Source organism: Mauremys mutica, chromosome 4 (assembly GCF_020497125.1).
Source record: "Mauremys mutica isolate MM-2020 ecotype Southern chromosome 4, ASM2049712v1, whole genome shotgun sequence".
Taxonomy (NCBI): Eukaryota; Metazoa; Chordata; order Testudines; family Geoemydidae; genus Mauremys; species Mauremys mutica.
In genome coordinates, this window is record NC_059075.1 from 117,746,214 (window position 1) to 117,770,520 (window position 24,307).

Sequence of the window (24,307 nt, forward strand, 5' to 3'; positions counted from 1 at the left end):
TTCTGTTTCCTGAAGGAAGGCTGAGAATTTGATGAGAAAGAAGATATTGTATGTGAAAATTTCCATTTAGTTCTAAACTCAATTTTCTGTCAAATGAACTTTTGATAAAATACATGTCAACCAACCCTAATTTCAGTTCTGCTGCTGACTTCTACTTGTTAAGCAGGAAACTTGCCCACTGGAGCTGCTGCTGTGTTTCTTGGAATACCTCCTGCCTCCCTTTGCCCCACTGGTGTGGGCACCAGGGCCTGACTGTCTCCCATGATGCACCACAGTCACTTCCTGTGACTGAGCTCTGCAGTGCAGGCCCATCATGGGGGACATATGCTGGAAGGGGAATGCAGCCGATAAATGAGAATGAGGGGGATGAAGGACCCAAACTACAATTCCCATGGGGGCACTGCAGCAGTTCACACAGACACAATGATTAATGTCAAACTAACCTGAAATGAAATGTTTCCTAACCAAAAAATAAAATAAAATAAAGTTGAAAATAAGTTGAAAGAGCTTCACAAAAATCAATATTTTCCCATGGAATATTTCAATTCTGAAGAAACCAAAATTTTCTATCAAAAAATATATCAGTGGGAACTTCCAGACCAGCTCTACTAACTGCTGTACAAACACTTGGGAGACACTGTCCCTGCCCTGAAAATCACACACACGTGGGAGAGAATTCTCCCTCCTTCAGGGACTGGTTTGTGCTGAGCAGAGAGGAGAGATCTCCACAGCAAGCATCAGTCAGATGGCAATTCCAAACCCTGCAGAGATGGAGATGGGCACAGTGAACAAACAGTAGGGTGGCCAGATGTCCTGATTTTATAGGGACAGTCCCAATATTTGAGACTTGGACCAGTAGAAAATGAATTTTCATCTGGCTATTATGAATGTTTGTGTACAACCAAAAGATGTAATGTACAAAACCCACATTTACCAAATGTCCGTGAACACAATTTAATGATTGTATATCCAGTTGCTCCTGGAAATGCAGGTGATTTCATAAGTGAAAAAAGGACCTCAAAATATTCTCAATGCAAAATTCAGCACTTTTGCAAAGGCTGGTCTAACAAGGAAAGTATCAAGGAACCCAGCAATGACTTACACTAATTTCTGCAGTTTACAGCTGGGATGTTTCAGCCCGTCACACAGAAGTTTAATTCCTGAATCTCCCAGTTCATTCCCACTCAGCTCCAGCTCAGTCAGGGACTGGTTTGTACTGAGTGCAGCAGAGAGATCCCCACAGCAAGCAGCTGTGAGATGGCACTGCCACAACCTGCAAAGTGAACAGAGAGAACAATTACCATCTCCTTCCATAAAGGTGTCAGTATTCACTTCACTTAGTGCAGTGCCACTTCCTTTTTTCTGGTAACTTGGTAGTTTAGATGTCTATAAAGCCTGTATGCATGTCATCCAATGCATTTTAATTATTAAAATTAATTACATGATGAATTCCTGACTCAGATTTTATTTGTGCACAATGCAAGAAGATTTTCAAAATATTTCAGATAGTGTCTGGCTCATCATCCAAGACTGCTATAATACCAAATATACAGCAGAATGTGGGTAAAACACAGAACAGGGGATATATAATTCTCCCTCAAGGAGTTCAGTCACAAATTTAATTAATGCATTATTTTTAATGAGTGTCATCAGCATCGAAGCATGTCCTCTGGAATGGTAGCCAAAACATGAAGGGGCATACGAATGTTTAGCACATCGGGCATGTAAATACTTTGCAGTGCCAGCTACAAAAGTGCATGCAAACGTCTGTTCTCACTTTCAGGTGACATTGTAAATAAAACGTGGGCAGCATTATCTCCCATAAATGTAAACAAACTTGTTTCTCTGAGAGATTGGCTGAACAAGAAGTAGGACTGAGGAGACTTGTAGGCTCTAAAGTTTTACATTGTTAATATCTACATTTGTAAGTTTTGCCTTCACAATAAAGAGATTGCACTACAATACTTGTATGAGGTGAATTGCAAACTACTATTTTTTAAATCATTTTTACAGTGCAAATATTTGTAATAATAATAATAATATAAAGCGAGCACAGTACACTTTGCATTCTGTATTCTAATTGAAATCAACATATTTGAAAATGTAGAAAAGCATCCAAAATATTTAATAAATGTCAATTGGTATTCTATTATTTAACAGTTTGATTAAAACAGAGATTAATTTTTAAACATGGTTAATTGTTTTGAGTTAATCACGTGAGTTAACTGCGATTAATCGACAGTCCTAGAATCAAGCACATTTATACCTGTATGACTGCGTACACCCTTGTGGGAATGTGTCTGTCTTGGTAAGGTGGAGAGTGAGCTGGGGACTAGCAGGAAGAGGGAGGAGGCAGGTCACACTGGATTTTAAGGAAGGGTTACAAGGTGCCTGAGTTTTTGGTTATGGGATTAAATGAGAATGGAGAAGTCGAGCCGCATGGCTAAAATGTATCAGAGGGGTAGCCGTGTTAGTCTGGTTCTGTAGAAGCAGCAAAGAATCCTGTGGCACCTTATAGACTAACAGATGTTTTGCAGCATGAGCTTTCGTGGGTGAATACCCACTTCTTCGGATGCAAGCAGTGGAAATTTCCAGGGGCAGGTGTGTATATATAAGCAAGCAAGAAGCAAGCTAGAGATAACGAGGTTAGATCAATCAGGGAGGATGGGGCCCTGTTCCAGCAGCTGAGGTGTGAAAACCAAGGGAGGAGAAACTGGTTCTGTAATTGGCAAGCCATTCACAGTCTTTGTTTAGTCCTAAACTGATGGTGTTAAATTTGCAGATGAACTGGAGCTCAGCAGTTTCTCTTTGGAGTCTGGTCCTAAAGTTTTTTTGCTGTAGGATGGCCACCTTAAAATCCGCTATTGTGTGGCCAGGGAGGTTGAAGTGTTCTCCTACAGGTTTTTGTATATTGCCATTCCTAATGTCTGATTTGTGTCCATTTATCCTTTTCCTTAGAGACTGTCCAGTTTGGCCGATGTACATAGCAGAGGGGCATTGCTGGCATATGATGGCATATATTACATTGGTGGACGTGCAGGTGAATGAACCGGCGATGGTGTGGCTGATCTGGTTAGGTCCTGTGATGGTGTTGCTGGTGTAGATATGTGGGCAGAGTTGGCATCGAGGTTTGTTGCATGGGTTGGTTCCTGAGCTAGAGTTACTATTGTGCGGTGTGCAGTTGCTGGTGAGAATATGCTTCAGGTTGGCAGGTTGTCTGTGGGCGAGGACTGGCCTGCCACCCAAGGCCTGTGAAAGTGTGGGATCATTGTCCAGGATGGGTTGTAGATCCCTGATGATGCGTTGGAGGGGTTTGAGCTGGGGACTGTATGTGATGGCCAGTGGAGTCCTGTTGGTTTCTTTCTTGGGCTTGTCTTGCAGTAGGAGGCTTCTGGGTACACATCTGGCTCTGTTGATCTGTTTCCTTATTTCCTCGTGTGGGTACTGTAGTCTTGAGAATGCTTGGTGGAGATTTTCTAGGTGTTGGTCTCTGTCTGTGGGGTTAGAGCAGATACGGTTGTACCTCAGTGCTTGGCTGTAGACAATGGATCTTGTGGTGTGCCTGGGATGGAAGCTGGAGGCATGAAGGTAGGCATAGCGGTCGGTAGGTTTTCGGTATAGGGTGGTGTTAATGTGACCACCACTTATTTGCACCGTGGTGTCTAGGAAGTGGACCTCCCGTGTAGATAGGTCCAGGCTGAGGTTGATGGAGGGGTGGAAGCTGTTGAAATCATGGTGGAATTTTTCCAGAGTCTCCTTCCCATGGGTCCAGATGATGAAGATGGCTAAAATGGTGGCAGAACTGAAGGACGTCAGCACAGTGGCTGAACTCCCACCACAGATGCTCAGTGAAGGATCCATCAACACCACTTCCTGCCCTGCATGTGTTGACACATCCTTCTCCTGCTGAGTTTGCAAGACTGGATGGATCTCAGCACATGGTATTTATTACTGATTAATAAATTGTTGCATTGCCGTAACATGTAGAGGTTTCAACCAGGTTGAGGCCCCAGTGTCCCAGACGCTGTACAAAAATATGACAATCTCTGCGTCAAACAGCTGTTTGGCTAAAAGCTAGGACAAAGCAGGTGGGTGAAACAACACAGAGATTAGTGAAAAAGTCACGTACTAACAAAATACAGCGCTGGGTTACTTACAGCAATGTCTGCAGGTTACAGTGTGGATGTTTCAGTCCCTCACACAGATGTTTCAGTCCTGAGTCTCCCAGTGTGTTAGCACTCAGATCCAGCTTTTCCAGGGACTCGTTTGTAAAGAGCATCTTAGGGGAGAGGTTCTCAGGGAAAGCAGATGAGAGTTTGCAGCTGGACAAGCTGAAGAGAAGAAATGAACAGATCAAAGTTACCTTTGCACTGTATGAAACAGTTACTAACAATGCATGGTGGGTGAACCGTCCATTTGAAGAGGCTAGCCCCCTGCCCCACCTGAGGCCCACGCCTACCCCACCCCACCAGAGCCAGAGTAGCCCTGAGGCCCCCATTGCAGCTTGAGGGCACCCCCCATACCCCTCTGCCTGGGTCCCAAGACGCTGGCCAGCCCAGGCACCAAACTCCAGGCCCGTGGCCCGAGCCAAGCCCACACTGGCTTCGGGGGAGAGGTGGAGCAAGGGCGGGGCCTCGGGGCACAGCATGGGCGGGGTGACAGCCTGGGTTTAGGGAGGTGTAGCCTCTCCTGGTCTATTATATCTGCCGTTCATGCTACTAATGGTTCTATAACAGTTCTTCTTCAAGATGTATCACACGTGCCCTTTCCACTTTAGAAACATTTGCAAGCCCAGTGCACCATTCTGAGATTTTTCCATCAGCAGAGATGGCTCACGTGTCCTCCACTGGCATGCGCTGCCATGTGACGGTATAAAGGCTGGAGCTGCCGCCAACCCTTCTCAGTTCCTTCTAGCCAAAAAGACTCGATATGGAGGGATAGGAGGGTGGGATGTGAAATAGACACATGCAACACATCTGGCAGAACAGTTACAGAACAGGTTAGTAACTATTTCTTCTTCTTCTTTGAAACAAAGTGGAAAGCACATGTGCTTACTTGAAGAATAAACACTTGATGATGGATTCCAGTTGAGGACTTTCATCATTTCATAGAGTTTAAGGCCAGAGGGGACCACCAGATCATCTAGTCTGACCTCCCGTAGATCACAAACCACTACGTAGCACCAGGTCACTCCATATTAAATCCAAAGACTTTAGTTAGTCCAAAACATTTCAGTCCTCAGGGAGCTAAACTGTCGTGCACCAGTAGCAGAGAACAGGAGAGACTGAGGTGCCACCAATGGCTGAGGCCCCTGCAAAGGCAGGGAAGTGATTTGGTGAGATACGCCCAGATAATATCAACAGGTGATCTGAGCCCGAAACTGCAGAAGATGACAACTTCCCTTCCCTGCCCAATTCCCTGCCAATCTGACATGAGGGAAATTCCTTCCCGAGCCCAAATCTGGAGATCAGTGTATGCCTGAGCGTGTGAGTAAGACACTCCAGCCAGGCATCTTAGACAGATGAATTATCTGTACCACCTCAGAGCAGTGGCCCACTCCATCCAGTGTCCCATCTCCAGCTGTGTGTAATCTCTGATGCTACAGAGGAAGGCAGAAAAATTCCAGACTACGCTAGATCAGTTGTGCATTGAGAAAAAATTCCTTCCTGCCCCCTGCAGTATGAGATTTGATTTGATTATTGTCGTTATATGAATGCAGAGCTGCAAGCAGATTATGAGCATGTTGAGGCAATGTAGTCACAGTATGAGTGAGGCATGTGATCTGGTCTGGAGAGGGTCAGACCATCTGGTCAATCCAGAGGTTTACAGCTGAGGCAGCCTGACCCCCAGACATTTCTTTTGATGCACCCACCCCAAACCTATCAGAGAGCAGGAGCCTGCTTCTACTTCTAGGATGTCTAAAATTTAATTCTGGAGGACTGAAAACTATGGATAAAACTTCACAGTACAGTTACACTAGGGAGACAGGACAGTTTAACAATACTTCAGGGGCCTGATCCTGCCTCACGCAAGTAGTCCTTACTACTAAATAATTAATTACTAAGTAAAGCAGTGTCCCCTTGAGTTCCTGGAGACTAATCACATGGAGATGGTATTACAGGATCAGATTCTAGCAGCATTCTCACACCAGAATTCATAAAAGAATAATCTTGATGATTTACAGTTTTTTGCCTAGAAAACAATATACTCTTCCTACAAAATACTTGTTTACCTTACCTTCAGAAACATGAAAACTATGGACATGATTGATTAATAATTGTGACTGTAATTTATCCTTCTCCTCTCTTTCCCACCCCATTCCCTTCCTGTTCCCCTACCCACAATCTGTTTGTTATGCTCACTTGTAGTGCCTTGTCTTCGCCTAGGTCACTGTTCCCTTGGAACATTGTAGGATGTTCAGGGGAATGGCAGGGCTGCCTAGGGTGGGGAGGGGGAGGAAAGTGGGGCAATTTGCCCCAGGCCCCGGGCCGCGCAGGGGCTCCCACGAGAATGTCGGAGACTCCCCCCAAACCTCCACCTCCACCTCCGCCTCCACCTTCCCCCATCCCCCGGCACCTCAGCGAGCCACGTCCAGGAGTGGCCCTGGACAGAGCTAAAGCAGCATGGCAGGAGTGGCCCTGGACAGAGCTAAAGCAGCATGGATCGGGCCTGAACTCCTCCCACTTGGAACTGCATGGTAAGGGGGCAGGAGCTGAGTGCCTCCCGCTCAGAGCCGTGTGGTAAGAGGGAGGGGGTGCGAGCTCAGATCCCGACAGAGCCAGGCTGCTGCAGCGCTGGCCAGGGGCCAGGGCAGCTCCTGGATGCGGCGCATGCTGAGGCTGTAGGAGATGGGGGAGGCGGGAATAAACAGCATGGTAAGCCCCTCTGAGCTGGACACCCTCCTGATCCCCTCCCACAGCCCTGACCCCCAGCTCCAAGCCCAGACCCTCTGAGCTGGACACCCTCCTGATCCCCTCCCACAGCCCTGACCCCCAGCTCCGAGCCCAGACCCTCTGTGCTGGACACCCTCCTGACCCCCTCCCACAGCCCTGACCCCCAGCTCCAAGCCCAGACCCTCTGTGCCGGACACCCTCCTGACCCCCTCCCACAGCCCTGACCCCCAGCTCTGAGCCCAGACCCTCTGAGCCAGACACCCTCCTGACCTCCTCCCCCAGCCCTGACCCCCAGCTCTGAGCCCAGCCCCTCTGAGCCAGGCACCCCCGACCCCATCCCCCCACAGCCCTGTGCTCCAGCTCTGAGCACAGCCCCTCAGAGCTGGGGACCCTCTGACCCTTTCCCTCCACAGCTCTGAGCCCAGCCCCTCTGGGCCGGACACCCCCTGACCCAGAGCCCAGCTCCCCACCCAGCCCTGGGCAACAGCAGCACCACCCCCAGGCAGCGACAGCCCATTGGCACCAACCATCACCATCACCCAGCAACAGCCCATTATGTAATTGCAAATGTATACATACCATTAAATCATTTAATGTTTTTAAATCATGTATTTCATGTACACCTCTACCCCAATATAACACGAATTCGGATATAACACAGTAAAGCAGTGCTCCAGGGGGGCGGGGCTGCGCACTCCGGTGGATCAAAGCAAGTTCGATATAATGTGGTTTCACCTGTAATGCGGTAAGACTTTTTGGCTTCCCAGGACAGAGTTATATCGAGGTAGAGGTGTATTTTCAAATTATTAAAAAAATAATTTTTGAATGTATTTCACTGGTTGTTTTTTACATTTCCAAATACATGATACTATAGTATTGCAACTTTTTTTTTGGAAGGGGCCCCTGAAATTGCTTTGCCCCAGGCCCCCTGAATCCTCTGGGTGGCTCTGGGGAGTGGGGTGGGTGGGGATCAGATGGCTGAGAAGTACGCAAGCTGGGCAGGTGCTGAGAGAGGAACAGAACAGACAGAGATGGGGATGAAATGAAAAGCAAAACCCGAGCAAGTGTGATTAACTTTTGTTCAGTAAAGGACAAAACATGTACCACACTGGAAATACATTAAAATAAATAACGGGACGATCTCAAGTGGGAGGGTCAAAGTGTGTTAAGGAAATTCAGTGCTTGGCAGCAGGCCCCACACAGCCAGTTGGTGCACGGCTCCCCCGCTCACTGCACATTAAGCCCTAAGTAAGAACTGTAGCATTTGTAGTACCCGCACAGAGCCGTAGTTTAGACAGGCTACTAGGGGGCCATACGTGAGATGCTTACAAGTTCTCAGCTAGCAGGAAATGAAAGTCACTAGGTCACTTACCCTAATGTCCCAAATCTCTGCACATTCAACAATCACCCCACTGTCCCCAGGAGACGATTTAAGGAAGAGAACAGAGGACATTTATTCACTAATGGGGCAAATCCAGCACCTTTCCCAATGGCCACAGAGCGACCCTTTATTCCTCTGTGCAGGGGTAGGCTGGGTGTGTGAGATGCTGTGCTGAGGGTGGGTCTTTCTCTCATCATTAGCATTAGGCTGGATTAGTTTCTGTGAAGAAACTCCATAGTCGCTCTCTGCCCTGGGTGAGGAGGAGTCCTCCACCTTGTGCATCAGACCAGCACCTGGCTTACTTACTGGGAGGGAGCAGAGACAAGGGTTTGCCACACAATTAGTTTAGTGGTTTCATGGGGTTTGATTCTTTAGATGTTTACTATGATTTGCAGTTCAGAGATACATTTCAAACAGATCTTGGGAGACAGACCTGTTTTCGCTTACAGACAGCCCCCCAGCCTGAAGCGAATACTCACCAGCAACCACACACCATACAATAAAAAGATTAACCCAGGAACCTATCCTTGCAACAAAGCCCAATGCCAACTCTGTCTACATATCTATTCAAGTGACACCATCATAGGACTAATCACATCAGCCATGCCATCAGGGGCTCATTCACCTGCACATCTACCAATGTGATATATGCCATCATATGCCAGCAATGCCCCTCTGCCATGTACATTGGCCAAACCGGACAGTCTCTATGCAAAAGAATGAACAGACACAAATCTGACATCAGGAATCATAACATTCAAAAACCAGTAGGAGAACACTTCAACATCTCTAATCACTCAGTGACAAATGTTAAGGTGGCAATTTTGCAACAGAAAAGCTTCAAAAACAGACTCCAAGGAGAAGCTGCTGAACTTGAATTAATATGTAAACTAGATAGCATTAACTTAAGTTTGAACAGAGACTGGGAATGGCTCGGTCATTACACTAATTAAACCTATTTCCCCATGTTAAAGTATCCTCACACCTTCCTGTCAGCTGTCCAAAATGGGCCATCTTGATTATCACTTCAAAAGTTTTTCTCCCCTGCTGATAATAGCTTCTCTTAATTAATTAGCCTCTTAGAGTTGGTATAGGTACTTCCACCTTTTCATGTTCTCTGTATGTATAAATATCTTCTGACTGTATGTTCCATTCTATGCATCCGATGAATTGGGCTGTAGCCCATGAAAGCTTACGCTCAAATAAGTTTGTTAGTCTCTAAGGTGCAACAAGCACTCCTGTTCTTTTTGCTGATACAGATTAACACGGCTGCTACTCTGAAACATTTCAAACAGAATACAGAGTTATACCAGACAATGGGCAGAAATGCACTGCTGCCGAACTCCTGGCATAGCAGCAGTAACAAAAGGGCTGTAAGAGAGGAGTTTGCTTACGATATTGTCTTTAGATTACAGTTTGGATCCTTCAGTCCTTGCAATAATGCGAATGCAGCTGAAGTTCTATGATCTTTCATCAGTGGGTTCCTAGAAGAGAGAATGTGAGTTTTAAATATCATTTCTTAAAGGCAGATTTCTCATCTCCTTTCCTGAAGATGAGAGGGCAGATTTTATTCCACAGCAGACACTTATTATCCTTTTTAAAAAGAAAACAAAGAGAAGCATATGAAGACACCACAGTCCATTGTTCTGGTGTCATTTTTGCTATTCATTCCTAAGAGTGGTGTAACCCACACTAATCCTGTGTAGCATTTGTCCCATCAAGTGGCTCAGCCATATAAAAGAGGGTTATGGGTGAGCTGCTTCTTTCAGAGAAAATCCTGCTATGCCTTTTCAGTTGGGCAAGGGAGAAGGAATATATCCAGAAGAATGGAAAAGAGGGTTCTTAATCAAACTCCCTTACAAAGAAGATTTGAGTGATTGTGACAAACGGCACAAGATTACACTTCTTTCAGGCCCAGGGAAAGTTTTCTGTGCAATCATCCTAAATCAGAGTTAACTAAAAGTGTGAATTTGAAGCAGCTAATTTAAACCACATTAAATCCCTGTGTGGACACTGTTATTCAGAATTTAAATGGCCGTTGGAAGTGAATTAAACTAAACCTAATTAAGACCACTTTAATTCTGCAGAACAGCATCCACACAGGGATTTAACATAGTATAATTAATCCACTTCAAATGTATGCCTTTAGTTCATTCAAATTAACTTTCCTGGATGTCTTCATGTAGACAATCCTTTAAAAGCCATAGATCGCAGATTTAGAGAATGGTAAGCTGGTTTTTGACCAGGTAGAAATTGTATAGACCTTAGAACAGGGTGGCCAACCTGTGGCTCCAGAGCCACATGCAGCTCTTCAGAAGTTAATATGCGGCTCCTTTTATAGGCACCAACTCTGGGGCTGGAGCTACAGGTGCCAGCTTTCTAATGTGCCAGGGGGTGCTCACTGCTCAACCCCTGGCTCTGTCACAACCTCTGCCCCCACTCCACCCCTTCCCGCCCCCTCTCCTGAGCCTTTCATGACCTCACTCCTCCCACTCCCCCTCTGAGTGGCAGAGAAAATCATTCAAATTATTATAAATTTGTGCACAATAAAGATAAACCAAGAGTTAGCAGACTGGTTTAATGTTAATTCTGGTGTCCGGCAAGGTTGTATCTTGTGCCTCTTTTTTTCGGAGTTGCTATTGACTTTGACTGACTCTCAGTATGGAAATGGGCATTGTGTGGATACATGGGGAGCTTGGAGACCTAGACTTTGCAGTTGACATTTTTCTTTTAAATAAATGAGTTGAAGGGATGCAGTGAAAGACAGGTGGTCTTGCAAATTCTGCCAAGCAAGTAGGTCTCACTAATTAATCAATTAAAAACAGAAGTTATCAAAATAAATTTATGTACCAATAGTTTTATCTATTTGAGAGATGAAGCCTTGAAAAAGGGAATAATTTAACTTATCTTGGCAGCCTCATTCATGATAGTGGTGATTGTGTTTCACATAAAGCCCAGAATAGGTGAAGCGAGTGCTGTATTTCCATCATCACCAACAATATGGAAGTCCAATGTGATTAGCAAAATTATCAAAACTGAAATCCATCAATATGGAAGTCCATTTAATGCAAATTAAGTAGAGTTCATTGTTGGTGTCTGCATAGACTATTCAATGTAAAAGGGATGGACAGAATAAGTAGTGAACAGGTCCTAGAATGAGCATAACTACCTACTGTACAACAATACAATATGGAATAAGAGGTGGACACACTTGGGGCTTCTTTTAAGAATGTTCATAAGAGGCTTCCCAAACAGGCCTCTCTTTGTCAACTCCAGGGCAAGAGACAGAGAGACTGGCCTAGAGGCACATTCTGTAGCTCAGTAAAGGCTGAAGTGGCATTATTACAGATAAATATAAAAGACCTGGAAAACAAGCCCAGCACAGGGAGGACATTGTTCGATGTCTGCCTTCTGCCCTGATGGCATGGGAAGAATCATGAAGATGACACTGATGCTTTCAGGCTAATGGACCTGATCCTTTAATTTAGAGTCAAGGGGACTCATTTCTAGTGGCACAGAGATTTTGCAGTCCCCTTCCACACACACAGCTGTTACCAGCAGCACTGGATGAAAAAAAAAGGGTAGACCATTCCATGAAAAATTTCACTTTTTCGGACAATTTTTTTTCCCCAATCAGGATAAAACATCAAAACAACAGGCACTCCGCCTGTCCATCCCCCAGAGCTGGGTGAGAGGTGGGGATGCATTGCGGGTCCTCTGCCTTTCTCTGCCCCAGAGCTAGGGGGTGGCAGAACAACCCTGCACACTGCCAAGGCAGCCCTCTGGGAAAGCTTTTGTCAGTTTCACTAACAGATAATGAAACTCACAAGAGCTGTTCAGGCAGGCAGCCACTTTCTATTTCTTCAAAATAAAATCTCTTTTTTTTTGACAAAACTAAAATCCTCATGGAAAATTTCAGTTTTACAAACAGAGCATTTTTCATCAGAAGAAAAACTTTTCTTCCAGATCTAGTTACCAGGACCCAGTGGATGGGACACAGATTCCCATATGTTACGCTGATCCTTGTCTGCAGTTTTGGCCTCTTCGGTCCATTACTGGCTGGAGTAAGTTAGTGCGCTATTTGGTGGATCTTTGGATCCTCAGATCTGAGAGCAGCACTGGAAGGAACCCTAAAGCTTTGCAGTAGTGACAGCACCCTATGAATTGCTGCCAGCACCTGCCCCTGACTCAGGAGCAGGATCTATGCATGAGGAGACTATCCTAAATAATGCCCCTTTCACAGTGTCCCATAACTAAGATGAGGGAAGGGGGTGGGCAGGAGACATCTCACAGTTGGGTGCTGCACACATTACAGAGAAGGAATTAAGCATACTGCCCAGCAGAGCCCATACACAGAGCAATCTCTCTCCTCATCCGACGAAGTGGGTATTCATCCACGAAAGCTCATGCTCCAAAACGTCTGTTAGTCTATAACAGTGGTCCCCAACCTTTTTTGTGGCCAGTAGCACATTCATGTTTTCAGAAGAGTGTGGCGGGCACTAACAATTTTTCAAGGCTTATTTTGTATTTGTACATTAAATAATACAAAAAACCATCATATTTAATATTACATAATGTATGAATCCAGAGAGAAGAGAGAAGCTGGAGAGAAGCCGCGAGGACAGAGAACACCAGTTCCCGCAGTCCCAGAGGACTCTGTCCCCAGCAGGTGCAGGGCCCCAGATTCTCTCCCCTGCTGGGCACTAGGCGGGTCCTGCGCCTGCCTGGGACCGAGAACACCAGCACCCAGAGCCTGCAGCCCTGGAGTTCTCTGTCCCTGGCAGGGGCGGGGCCGCGGCTGCCAGGGAGAGAGAACACCAGTGCCTGCAGCCCCAGAGAAGCTGGAGAGAAGCCACAGCCTCGCACCTACCAGGGACAGAGAACACCAGTCTCTGCAGCCTGCAGCCTGCCCTGGAGTTCTCTCCCCAGCAGGCGCGGGGCCGCGGCTTCTCTCCCCCGCTGGGCACTAGGCGGGCGCACATAAATGCCACAGTGGGTGCCACGGCGCCCACGGGCACCACGTTGGGGACCACTGGTCTATAAGGTACCACAGGACTCTTTGCTGCTTTCTCCAGGTGAGAGAATGCAGTAGCACTACTGCCATCAGCAGCAAGGTGGAGCTGTATTGTAAGATGTTGACTAATGGCTGGGAAACACCTGTGACATGGCCAGTAACTGGGCAGTGCAGGAAACAGCATGGCTTGGATTTTAGCCTTGAGGAAGATGCTAAGGCTAGTGGAGAGGGAATGAGAGGTGATTGCTTTAGGGCTTCAGGCAGCTTGCTGGGTGCCAGCACAGAGTCCAGAGGCAGCAGGAGCTGAGCTACAATCAGCTTCCATTTGAGAATCTTCTGAATTGCTTGTGGCTAATCCTGCTGCGAGGGACTGGGGTATAGGTGGTCTTGCCTAGTGGTCACAGCTGGGCTGAGCTCTGCTCTCTAGGGACAGTAGTTGCTAGGCAAGAGTTGGAGGGATCCGAAGAGCCAGGTTCTGTAGGCAAGAGTCAGGGTCAGAATCAGGCTAGAGTCAGAGGCCAGATATCAGGAGACTAAGCAAAGTCTGGCACTGCAGCAGGCCAAAGTCTGTGTGGCAGCCCAGACAACATCCTGGGGCAACATCTGGGGTTGAATAGGGCACTTGGCCAATCAGAGGGCCATGGGGTACCTCAGTCTGGATCTCTTGGCAGTACTTCCTGCAGCATATATTCTCCACAGAGTTCCCTGGCTGAGCCTCTGCATGGCCTCCTGGTGGCACTGGGGGAATATCAGCTGTCCCAGGCTCTGCTGACCCAGCTTCTAGTCCTTATACCTTTTCCTTTTGCTATTCAGGTGCTCAAGGACCTCGGCAGGTCTAACACATTTGCAACTGTGACTAGGCTGTAGGAGAAGACAGGTCACTTACATAGAGCTCTCTGGATCTCTAGGCAAACTGGTCCACAAAAACAACATGCCCTTTGACAGGTCAGATGGAAGGAGTAAAAAACATGGGCTTACTTATAATATGGAACTGTAGTTTGGAAAGCAGTGACTCTTAAAAGGACTTGGAATTATGATGGAGAACCAACTGACCATGATCTCCCAGTGCAATGCTGTGGCTGAAAGGGCTAATGGGATCATTGGGTGTATAAACAGGAGTATATACAGTAGGAACAAGGAGGTTACATTTCTCCTCTATACAGCACTGGTGAAACTGGCAAAGCTAAAATGTTTGCTCCAGTTCTGGTGTCCAGCTTCTTCAATGCAGACAAGTACTTAGCTAACCACTCCAGCCCATAGCAGCTAACTTCCTCATCCTTCTATCTGATCCAAGCTAGTTTCCCAGGAAGCTAATTGGTCCCAGCTGTTTCTGGGTCCTTCTGCTTAACCCTCGCTTCCCTATTCATGCCTACGCTCCAATCATGAAGTTTTCTGAATCAGCTACCTTGACCCGACCAGGCCCAGAGGGACAGCGTAACCTCATTTTACAGGAAAAGACCAAGACAAATCTGCAAATACCTTATAATCCACTGAAAAAAAGGGGGCATTATAATGGTGATATGATGAAATGTCACTCTAAGGATTTACTGATTAATATTAAATAAACTGTGATACTTACAGAGGAAATAACCATTTCCGTAGCTTTGCTATCCATCCTTCTTCTCGTTCTCCAATCCCAAGCGTACAATTACATAGGTAAAGTGACTGCTTACTACAACAGTTCTTTACACAGAATGAAAGAGCAATTGTTGTAAACCTGATGTGTTCCAATCTAATTTCTTGGAAATTATCCATTGCCCTTTTCACAAACTCTTCTTCCTGACTCTCATACAAACAGTGAAACAACTCAAGCTGGTCACGCAGTTCCCCAGAGGTCTTATAAGGCAGAAGGGAGATGTTTTTAGCTTCTGCTTCAAACCACTTCAATAAATCCAGCTTTATTGCAGGTGATGCTGCAATGTAATTTTTTCTCCATGTCATTTAGTCTCTCTTTATTTAAGAGACCAAACAAGAAACGTACTGTTAACATCAAATAATTATTTTTAGATGGTCCATAAATTTTTAGCAAGTGAGTCACATCTTTCTTAGAAGACAAAGGTTTTGTCGTTGTCTCTTCATCTTCCTCTAGCACATAAAACAGAGCTGCAAAAAACTCTTGGAAACTCAAGTGAATGAAGCTGTAGACACTTTCACATTCTGTATCTTTTTGAAAAATACTTTTATTCAGAAAAAGAGAGTGAATCTTAGGCAAGGATAAATTGTGTTTCTTCAGGTCACCTTCTTCAAACAGGATTTTCTGTACTAAAATTCCATCTGCAGCCAATGAGCAAAGCTTCCACAGGGTAGTTTTAGACTGTTGCATTGAGTCAGTGAAATGGTCAGTTAGCAGAGTGGACAGAAAGAGCAAATATACTGAGGTGGTTGTTTTTGAAGTTTGTGCAAGATCTTCCCTTTTTTCCATCTGTTGCTTCATAACCGTGCAGATGATCCAACACACAATGGGGACAAAGCACATGGTGAAGAGCATTTCATTTTCTTGGACAAAATTAAAGGCTTGTGTTGCTTTCTTTTCATCACAAAAGAATTTATAGAAATATTCTTTCCTTTCGTCTCCAGAAAATCCCATTATCTCTGCATAACATGGAAATTTTAAATTATGCTGTAGTTTCTCCAGAGCAGTTGGTCTCGTAGTGATCAGTAAGAAGGATTTTTGAAGAACTTTCTTTCTCAATAAACTGCACAGTACGGTTTTCACTGGCTTCTTCTCAATGGGTCAGTGCACAGATTAACTTCATCAATGTCTAGCAAGGAACTCAACTCATCAAAACCATCTATTAGGAATAGGAGTTTTTCTGGCTTCTCAAAGATTTCTTTAATTGGTCTTACTCCATCAGGATAATTGTCTAAAACCAAATCAGCAACACTTTTCTTTGCAGTAACAAGATTTATTTTTCTGCAATTTATATAGAAAACATAATCAAACTTTTTCTGATAGAGTTTTCCAGCTGCCCAGTCCAACATGATCTTTCTTGCTGTCATTGTTTTCCCAATTCCAGCAGCTCCCTGTAGCACAACAGTTTTTGGGCTTTGTTGATTTCTACCAGGGTCAAATAAAACATTAATCTTAGTGAGACAGGTCTGGTGAGCCATCAGTTCTGTGTGTTTCCTTCCTCTGGTGATTATTTCATGTTCTTTCTCCTCCCGCTGCCGATGTTCCTTTACAATAAGCAGTTCTGTGTATCTTTTGTCTAGACTCACATATTCACCCATGCAAGCATTCCTATCTTCTATTATTTGGTATTCTTCTTGTATATGTTCTCTATACTTCTTCTGGTAATCTAATTCAATGACAATGGCATGAAGCATTAGACATACCGAGTACAGTTGTTCAAACAAAGATCATTTGAACTGCCATTCATCGGTTATATCCAAAGGTTGGACAGGACAAGATATTGGTGACATTCTGTTCTTTCTGGTCTCCCAGCATTCCCACCAGAAGAATATATCCAGAAGAATGGAAAAGAGGGTTCTTAATCAAACTCCCTTACAAAGAAGATTTGAGTGATTGTGACAAACGGCACAAGATTACACTTCTTTCAGGCCCAGGGAAAGTTTTCTGTGCAATCATCCTAAATCAGAGTTAACTAAAAGTGTGAATTTGAAGCAGCTAATTTAAACATTAAATCCCTGTGTGGACACTGTTATTCAGAATTTAAATGGCCGTTGGAAGTGAATTAAACTAAACCTAATTAAGACCATTTTAATTCTGCAGAACAGCATCCACACAGGGATTTAACATAGTATAATTAATCCACTTCAAATGTATGCCTTTAGTTCATTCAAATTAACTTTCCTGGATGTCTTCATGTAGACAATCCTTTAAAAGCCATAGATCGCAGATTTAGAGAATGGTAAGCTGGTTTTTGACTTGACATTTTGCTAGACATGTGACTTGACATTTTGCTAGAATTTTACATATTAAAATTAGTCTCTTGTCTTTTATTGTTTAATTATTTTGTACATGATCATCTCTCACCTTGGTTCTGATTCAGCAATGTCCTTAAGCACAGATTGAAGTCCCCTTACAATAAATGAAATTTGAGCATGCGCTTAAAGTTAAGAATTTGCTCAAGTGCTTTTCTGAATAAGGATAATTTAGCTCATTCCTTTTTGGGGCGGGGGGAAGGGTTGGTCCTTCTGATCTTTTCTTTTAGTTTTGTCTTATTTTTTCTATTAACATAAGAACATAAGAACATAAGAAAGGCCGTACCAGGTCAGACCAAAGGTCCATCTAGCCCAGTATCTGTGTACCGACAGACGCCAATGCCAGGTGCCCCTGGGGGAGTGAACCTAACAGGCAATGATCAAGTGATCTCTCTCCTGCCATCCATCTCCATCCTCTGACGAACAGAGGCTAGGGACACCATTCTTACCCATCCTGGCTAATAGCCATTTATGGACTTAGCCACCATGAATTTATCCAGTCCCCTTTTAAACATTGTTATAGTCCTAGCCTTCACAACCTCCTCAGGTAAGGAGTTCCACAAGTTGACTGTGCGCTGCGTGAAGAAGAACTTCCTTTTATTTGTTTTAAACCTGCTGCCTATTAATTTCATTTGGTGACCCCTAGTTCTTGTATTATGGGAATAAGTAAATAAATTTTCCTTATCCACTTTCTCAGCATCACTCATGATTTTATATACCTCTATCATGTCCCCCCTTAGTCTCCTCTTTTCCAAACTGAAGAGTCCTAGCCTCTTTAATCTTTCCTCATATGGGACCCTCTCTAAACCCCTAATCATTTTAGTTGCTCTTTTCTGAACCTTTTCTAGTGCTAGAATATCTTTTTTGAGGTGAGGAGACCACATCTGTACACAGTATTCGAGATGTGGGCGTACCATGGATTTATATAAGGGCAATAATATATTCTCAGTCTTATTCTCTATCCCCTTTTTAATGATTCCTAACATCCTGTTTGCTTTTTTGACCGCCTCTGCACATTGCATGGACATCTTCAGAGAACTATCCACGATAACTCCAAGATCTTTTTCCTGACTCGTTGTAGCTAAATTAGCCCCCATCATGTTGTATGTATAGTTGGGGTTATTTTTTCCAATGTGCATTACTTTACATTTATCCACATTAAATTTCATTTGCCATTTTGTTGCCCAATCACTTAGTTTTGTGAGATCTTTTTGAAGTTCTTCACAATCTGCTTTGGTCTTAACTATCTTGAGTAGTTTAGTATCCTCTGCAAACTTTGCCACCACACTGTTTACCCCTTTCTCCAGATCATTTATGAATAAATTGAATAGGATTGGTCCTAGGACTGACCCTTGGGGAACACCACTAGTTACCCCTCTCCATTCTGAGAATTTACCATTAATTCCTACCCTTTGTTCCCTGTCCTTTAACCAGTTCTCAATCCATGAACGGACCTTTCCTTTTATCCCATGACAGCTTAATTTACGTAAGAGCCTTTGGTGAGGGACCTTGTCAAAGGCTTTCTGGAAATCTAAGTACACTATGTCCACCGGATCCCCCTTGTCCACATGTTTGTTGACCCCTTCAAAGAACTCTAATAGATTAGTAAGACACGATTTCCCTTTACAGAAACCATGTTGACTATTGCTCAAGAGTTTATGTTTTTCTATGTGTCTGACAATTTTATTCTTTACTATTGTTTCAACTAATTTGCCCGGTACCGACGTTAGACTTACCGGTCTGTAATTGCCGGGATCACCCCTAGAGCCCTTTTTAAATATTGGCGTTACATTAGCTAACTTCCAGTCATTGGGTACCGAAGCCGATTTAAAGGACAGGTTACAAACCTTAGTTAATAGCTCCGCAACTTCACATTTGAGTTCTTTCAGAACTCTTGGGTGAATGCCATCTGGTCCTGGTGACTTGTTAATGTTGAGTTTATCAATTAATTCCAAAACCTCCTCTAGTGATACTTCAATCTGTGACAGTTCCTCAGATTTGTCACCTACAAAAGCCAGCTCAGGTTTGGGAATCTCCCTAACATCCTCAGCCGTGAAGACTGAAGCAAAGAATCCATTTAGTTTCTCCGCAATGACTTTATCATCTTTAAGCGCTCCTTTTGTATTTTCATCGTCAAGGGGCCCCACTGGTTGTTTAGCAGGCTTCCTGCTTCTGATGTACTTAAAAAACATTTTGTTATTACCTTTGGAGTTTTTGGCTAGCCGTTCTTCAAACTCCTCTTTGGTTTTTCTTATTATACTCTTGCACTTAAGTTGGCAGTGTTTGTGCTCCTTTCTATTTGCCTCACTAGGATTTGACTTCCACTTTTTAAAGGAAGTCTTTTTATCTCTCACTGCTTCTTTTACATGGTTGTTAAGCCACGGTGGCTCTTTTTTAGTTCTTTTACTGTTTTTCTTAATTTGGGGTATACATTGAAGTTGGGCCTCTATTATGGTGTCTTTAAAAAGGGCCCACGCAACTTGCAGGGATTTCACTTTAGTCACTGTACCTTTTAACTTTTGTCTAACTAACCCCCTCATTTTTGTATAGTTCCCCCTTTTGAAATTAAAGGCCACAGTGTTGGGCAGTTGAGATGTTCTTCCCACAACAGGGATGTTGAATGCTATTGTATTATGGTCACTATTTCCAAGCGGTCCTGCTATAGTTACCTCTTGGACCAGCTCCTGTGCTCCACTCAGGATTAAATCTAGAGTCGCCTCTCCCCTTGTGGGTTCCCGTACCAGCTGCTCCATGAAGCAGTCATTTAAAGTATCGAGAAATTTTATCTCTGCATTTCGTCCTGAAGTGAAATGTTCCCAGTCAATATGGGGATAATTGAAATCCCCCACTATTATTGGGTTCTTAATTTTGATAGCCTCTCTAATTTCCCTTAGCATTTCATCATCACTATTACTGTCCTGGTCAGGTGGTCGATAATAGATCCCTACTGTTATATTTTTACTAGAGCATGAAATTTCTATCCATAGAGACTCTATGGAACCTGTGGATTCGCTTAAGATTTTAACTTCATTTGAATCTACACTTTCTTTCACATATAGTGTCACTCCTCCCCCTGCACGGCCTGTTCTGTCCTTCCGATATATTTTGTACCCCGGAATGATTGTGTCCCATTGATTGCTCTCAGTCCACCAGGTTTCTGTGATGCCTATTATATCTATATCCTCCTTTATCACAAGGCACTCTAGTTCACCCATCTTATTATTTAGACTTCTGGCATTTGTGTACAAGCACTTTAAAAACTTGTCCCTGTTTATTAGCCTGCCTTTTTCTGATGTGCCAGTTTCTTTTTTATGTGACTGTTTATCATCTGATCCGGCCCTTACATTATACTTCTCATTCCTCTGCTCCTGACTATAACCTGGAGATTCTCTATCATCAGACTCTCCCCTAAGAGAAGTCTGTGTCCGATCCACACGCTCCTCTGCAGCAGTCGGCTTTCCCCCATCTCCTCCCTTTCTCCCCAGTAAGTATCATTTGTCTTCTTTTGTTATTTCTAACTTCTTCTCTTCTTGCTCCCTGGTTATGTTTTATCTCCTCTTCTGTTTGCTAGCTTTTTTAATCCCTTTCTGCTTATCTCACCTCTAGATACCCTTCTTTGCTTCACCTTCCACCCCCATTCCTTGATACTGCCACTCCAAACACTGGGGGATAGGATTGGACACTGGTATTTAGTTGGGGCCCATCTCTAATCCTGAGTAGTGCAGTATGGGAAGTAGAGTGCCAGTGTTTCAGTGGACAGCTGACTTGCTTATGCAGGCCTTGTCTCCTCTATGGGCCAAGATCCCTAGCTTGACTTCATCTTCAGTCAAGATGAAGATGCACCATGGTTTTCTATCTTGCTGGGCCGCATGGTGCATCATGGGAGATGTAGTCCAGAAAGGGAGCCTGGCCCATAGAGAAGAAAGGGGTCATGAGGCACATGAACTATGACTCAAATAGAGCATTCCAGCAGCATTTCAGAATGCTATGTTAAGAGTGTTAAAACATCCTTTAAAAGGTTTTAAACCATGGGCACTATTAAACCAGTTTACAGAATGTGGACATAGGGCCAGACCATATGAGCACACTTTAGAAAAACAAAAATGTGTTCTAGCCTGAGTACGAGCACATAGACCAAAATGCATTAAATGATTTATCAGTGGACTATTTCTACAAATGGTCATCAGACATAATTCCAATACAGTGTGAATTGACCCAATAAGTGCACAGCAAATGGCTTCTTCACAGGAAGCAGCCCTGCCTGTGTCAATGTGGGATTTATCCCTCTTTAATGTTTTGGCCATAACAGCTTTGTGTACTTGTTCTTTCTTTGTAACTCAGCACAGTCCTTTTATTACATTTATTGTTGTTCTCTGAGTTCCCCTTGTTTGAGATGCATCTTTCTATCATAATTGGACTAAGAGGTGGATGCAGTATTCTAAGTACAGTCTTACCAAAGCCTTTCAGAGAGAGATTATCATCTCCCTGCTCCTTGGCATAATGTATTTCTGCACAGGGTCCCAGATCCCCTCGTCTGTTGTTCCCTCTTGTTTCTTCAATTTTTGCTGTTTTCTCCTTTTCCTGTGACAAAACTAACGAAGGAGATTAATTGCAATAATACCATAGCGTTTAAGGCCAGAAGGGAACCACCTGATCATGTAGTCTGACCTCCATTCAATACCCCCCAGCCCCTGAACACTAAACCCAACAACCAAAATGAGATCAAAGTATTACAGCCCACAGGAGACTAGACTATTATGTGTCCCAGGCAGAGGATAGGAGGAACCAAGATGCACCAGTACCTGAGCCCCTCCACAGTGGCAGGGAAATGATTAAGTGAGATCTACCCAGATAATCCTTGCTAGCAACCTGCACTCACACACTGCAGAGGAAAGGAGAGAAAAACCCCAAGTCACAGCCAATCTGCCCTGCTGCTTTACATGCACAAGTTAGAAAATCCTACCCAGAGTTTTATCATGGAATTGCCACCTCACCGTAACTATAGTGTCACTTAAGCTATTGTTATAACAGGGCTAGATTGGACCTGGTGTTTACACAGGTGTGGAGGGAGAAGGCATGGTCCTAATTGCACACCCTTGTAATTCCCACACAAGAATCAGGGATAATTGCAGTACCTGATCTCAGGGGAGCACAGGAACTGTATCCTTGGGGAAACCCAGCACCCCAAAGGGTCAGTGAGAAGCAGAGAGGAGCTAGAGCCCTGACCTTGTTCCCCTCCACATCTGACTGCTGAGCAGGAGCAGCACACATGGAAAAATACTGGAGCTGGCTAGAATTTCTTTTTTTCTCCACCATGGAAAATTTTGAGTTTTTGGCAGAAAAAAAACAAAACAAAACAATCAAACATAAAACCGTGAAAGCCAAATAGTTTTGGCTGAAAACCAAAATTTTGATTTAAAAAAATGTTGCTGCAATGTGTTATGAGAATTGTAGTTTGCTTGCTTCCTGCTCCCATTCTCCTCTATGGGCAAAGATCCCTAGCCTCAGCCTGACTACATCTTCCATCCTGCACCATGGTTTTCTCTCTTGCTGAGCCACCATGTTGCATCATGGGAGATGTAGCTCAGAGTGGGAGCCTGGCCCATACAGAAGAAAGGGGTCATGAGGCACCTGAACTATGACTCCCATACAGCACTCCAGCAGCATTTCAGAATCAAAATTGTTCTGTTTTCATAAGAAAAGTTTTTGTTTTTCCCATGGAAAGCAGGCAATTATCACAAACAAAATTTGTTTTGACAAAAATGCTATTTTCTGTTGACAATTTGCTGTACCCTGTTAGTCACACTTCCCTTGCATGCCAGGCAGCTCAAGAATATTGTGGTTGCTGGGAATAAGAACCTGAATATCTCTTTGATCATTGCTGGCCAGGAGCAAGTCTTACAAAAGTTTCCTGAGCCTGAAAGCATTTGTACCAGTCTTTCCAAAGTATTTCTCTGATCCAAGAATTCACAAAAGCAGCAAAGAATCCTGTGGCACCTTATAGACTAACCGACGTTTTGCAGCATGAGCTTTCGTGGGTGAATACCCACTTCGTCAGATGCAAGTAGTGGAAATTTTCAGGGGCAGGTATATATATGCAAGCAAGAAGCAAGCTAGAGATAACGAGGTTAGTTCAATCAGGGAGGATGAGGCCCTGTTCTAGCAGTTGAGGTGTGAAAACCAAGGGAGGAGAAACTGGTTCTGTAGTTGGCAAGCCATTCACAGTCTTTGTTTAATCCTGAGCTGATGGTGTCAAATTTGCAGATGAACTGAAGCTCAGCAGTTTCTCTTTTCACACTGGAAATTTCCACTACTTGCATCCAACTAAGTGGGTATTCACCCATGAAAGCTCATGCTGCAAAACGTCTGTTAGTCTATAAGGTGCCACAGGATTCTTTGCTGCTTTTAACCTAAGCTGGTAGAAAATAAGATAAAGGGGGGGGTCATGTGGGTCCCCACATCTGTACCCCACATCTGTACCCCGGAGTTCAGAGTAGAGGGGGGAACCTTGACAGCAAGTCAGTAGCCATGAGGAGAATGAGTTCACTACATCAGACTTAACTAGAGCAGCATCTGTCTGGGTACATGGGACTCCTGCTGGGACTTCTGAAAAAACCAAGTGACCAGCCATGTCCTTAACCAGCTCTCTGTCCTGCTCCTCTGTTCATCACTCTTGCCTGGATGTTCAGGATCTTTTGTGCACACCTACATCACCTTTCTGAAAAAGTCATGAGAACCCAGAGAATGGGGACAAAACAAACAGCACGTGTACGCACATGCATACGCGCACACACACACTTTAGCCAGCCAAACTGTCACTTTGCCAGCACACGCTTCTGAAAGTGTTGACTGGAATGGATCAGAAACTGGGACCATGAAAAAATGTCTGTGAAACATGCCTGAGAACTCCCTTAGCCCTGTAGAATGGGCGAATTCTTTTGCATTAGCACAAACTCTAAAGTGCAGCATTATGTCTTGACACATGATGCTGACACAAACGTGCATCCAGGATAAACAAATGTTGGAGAAGAATACAGAAAATGCCGACTTAATAGCTGTGGAGTTGTGTAACAC

General features: G+C 44.2%; 1 protein-coding gene across 1 annotated transcript; it reads right to left on the reverse strand.

Annotated features, from left to right (window-relative positions):
* Window positions 1-655: 655 nt before the first annotated feature.
* LOC123368157 (NACHT, LRR and PYD domains-containing protein 3-like) lies at window positions 656-24,015 on the reverse strand. Its single transcript, XM_045012711.1, is given in 9 exon segments — window positions 656-761; window positions 1,103-1,273; window positions 4,158-4,331; window positions 9,669-9,758; window positions 14,868-15,200; window positions 15,202-16,018; window positions 16,021-16,587; window positions 21,688-21,814; window positions 24,010-24,015. Coding segments are annotated over 9 exon segments (2,391 nt in total).
* Window positions 24,016-24,307: the final 292 nt, after the last annotated feature.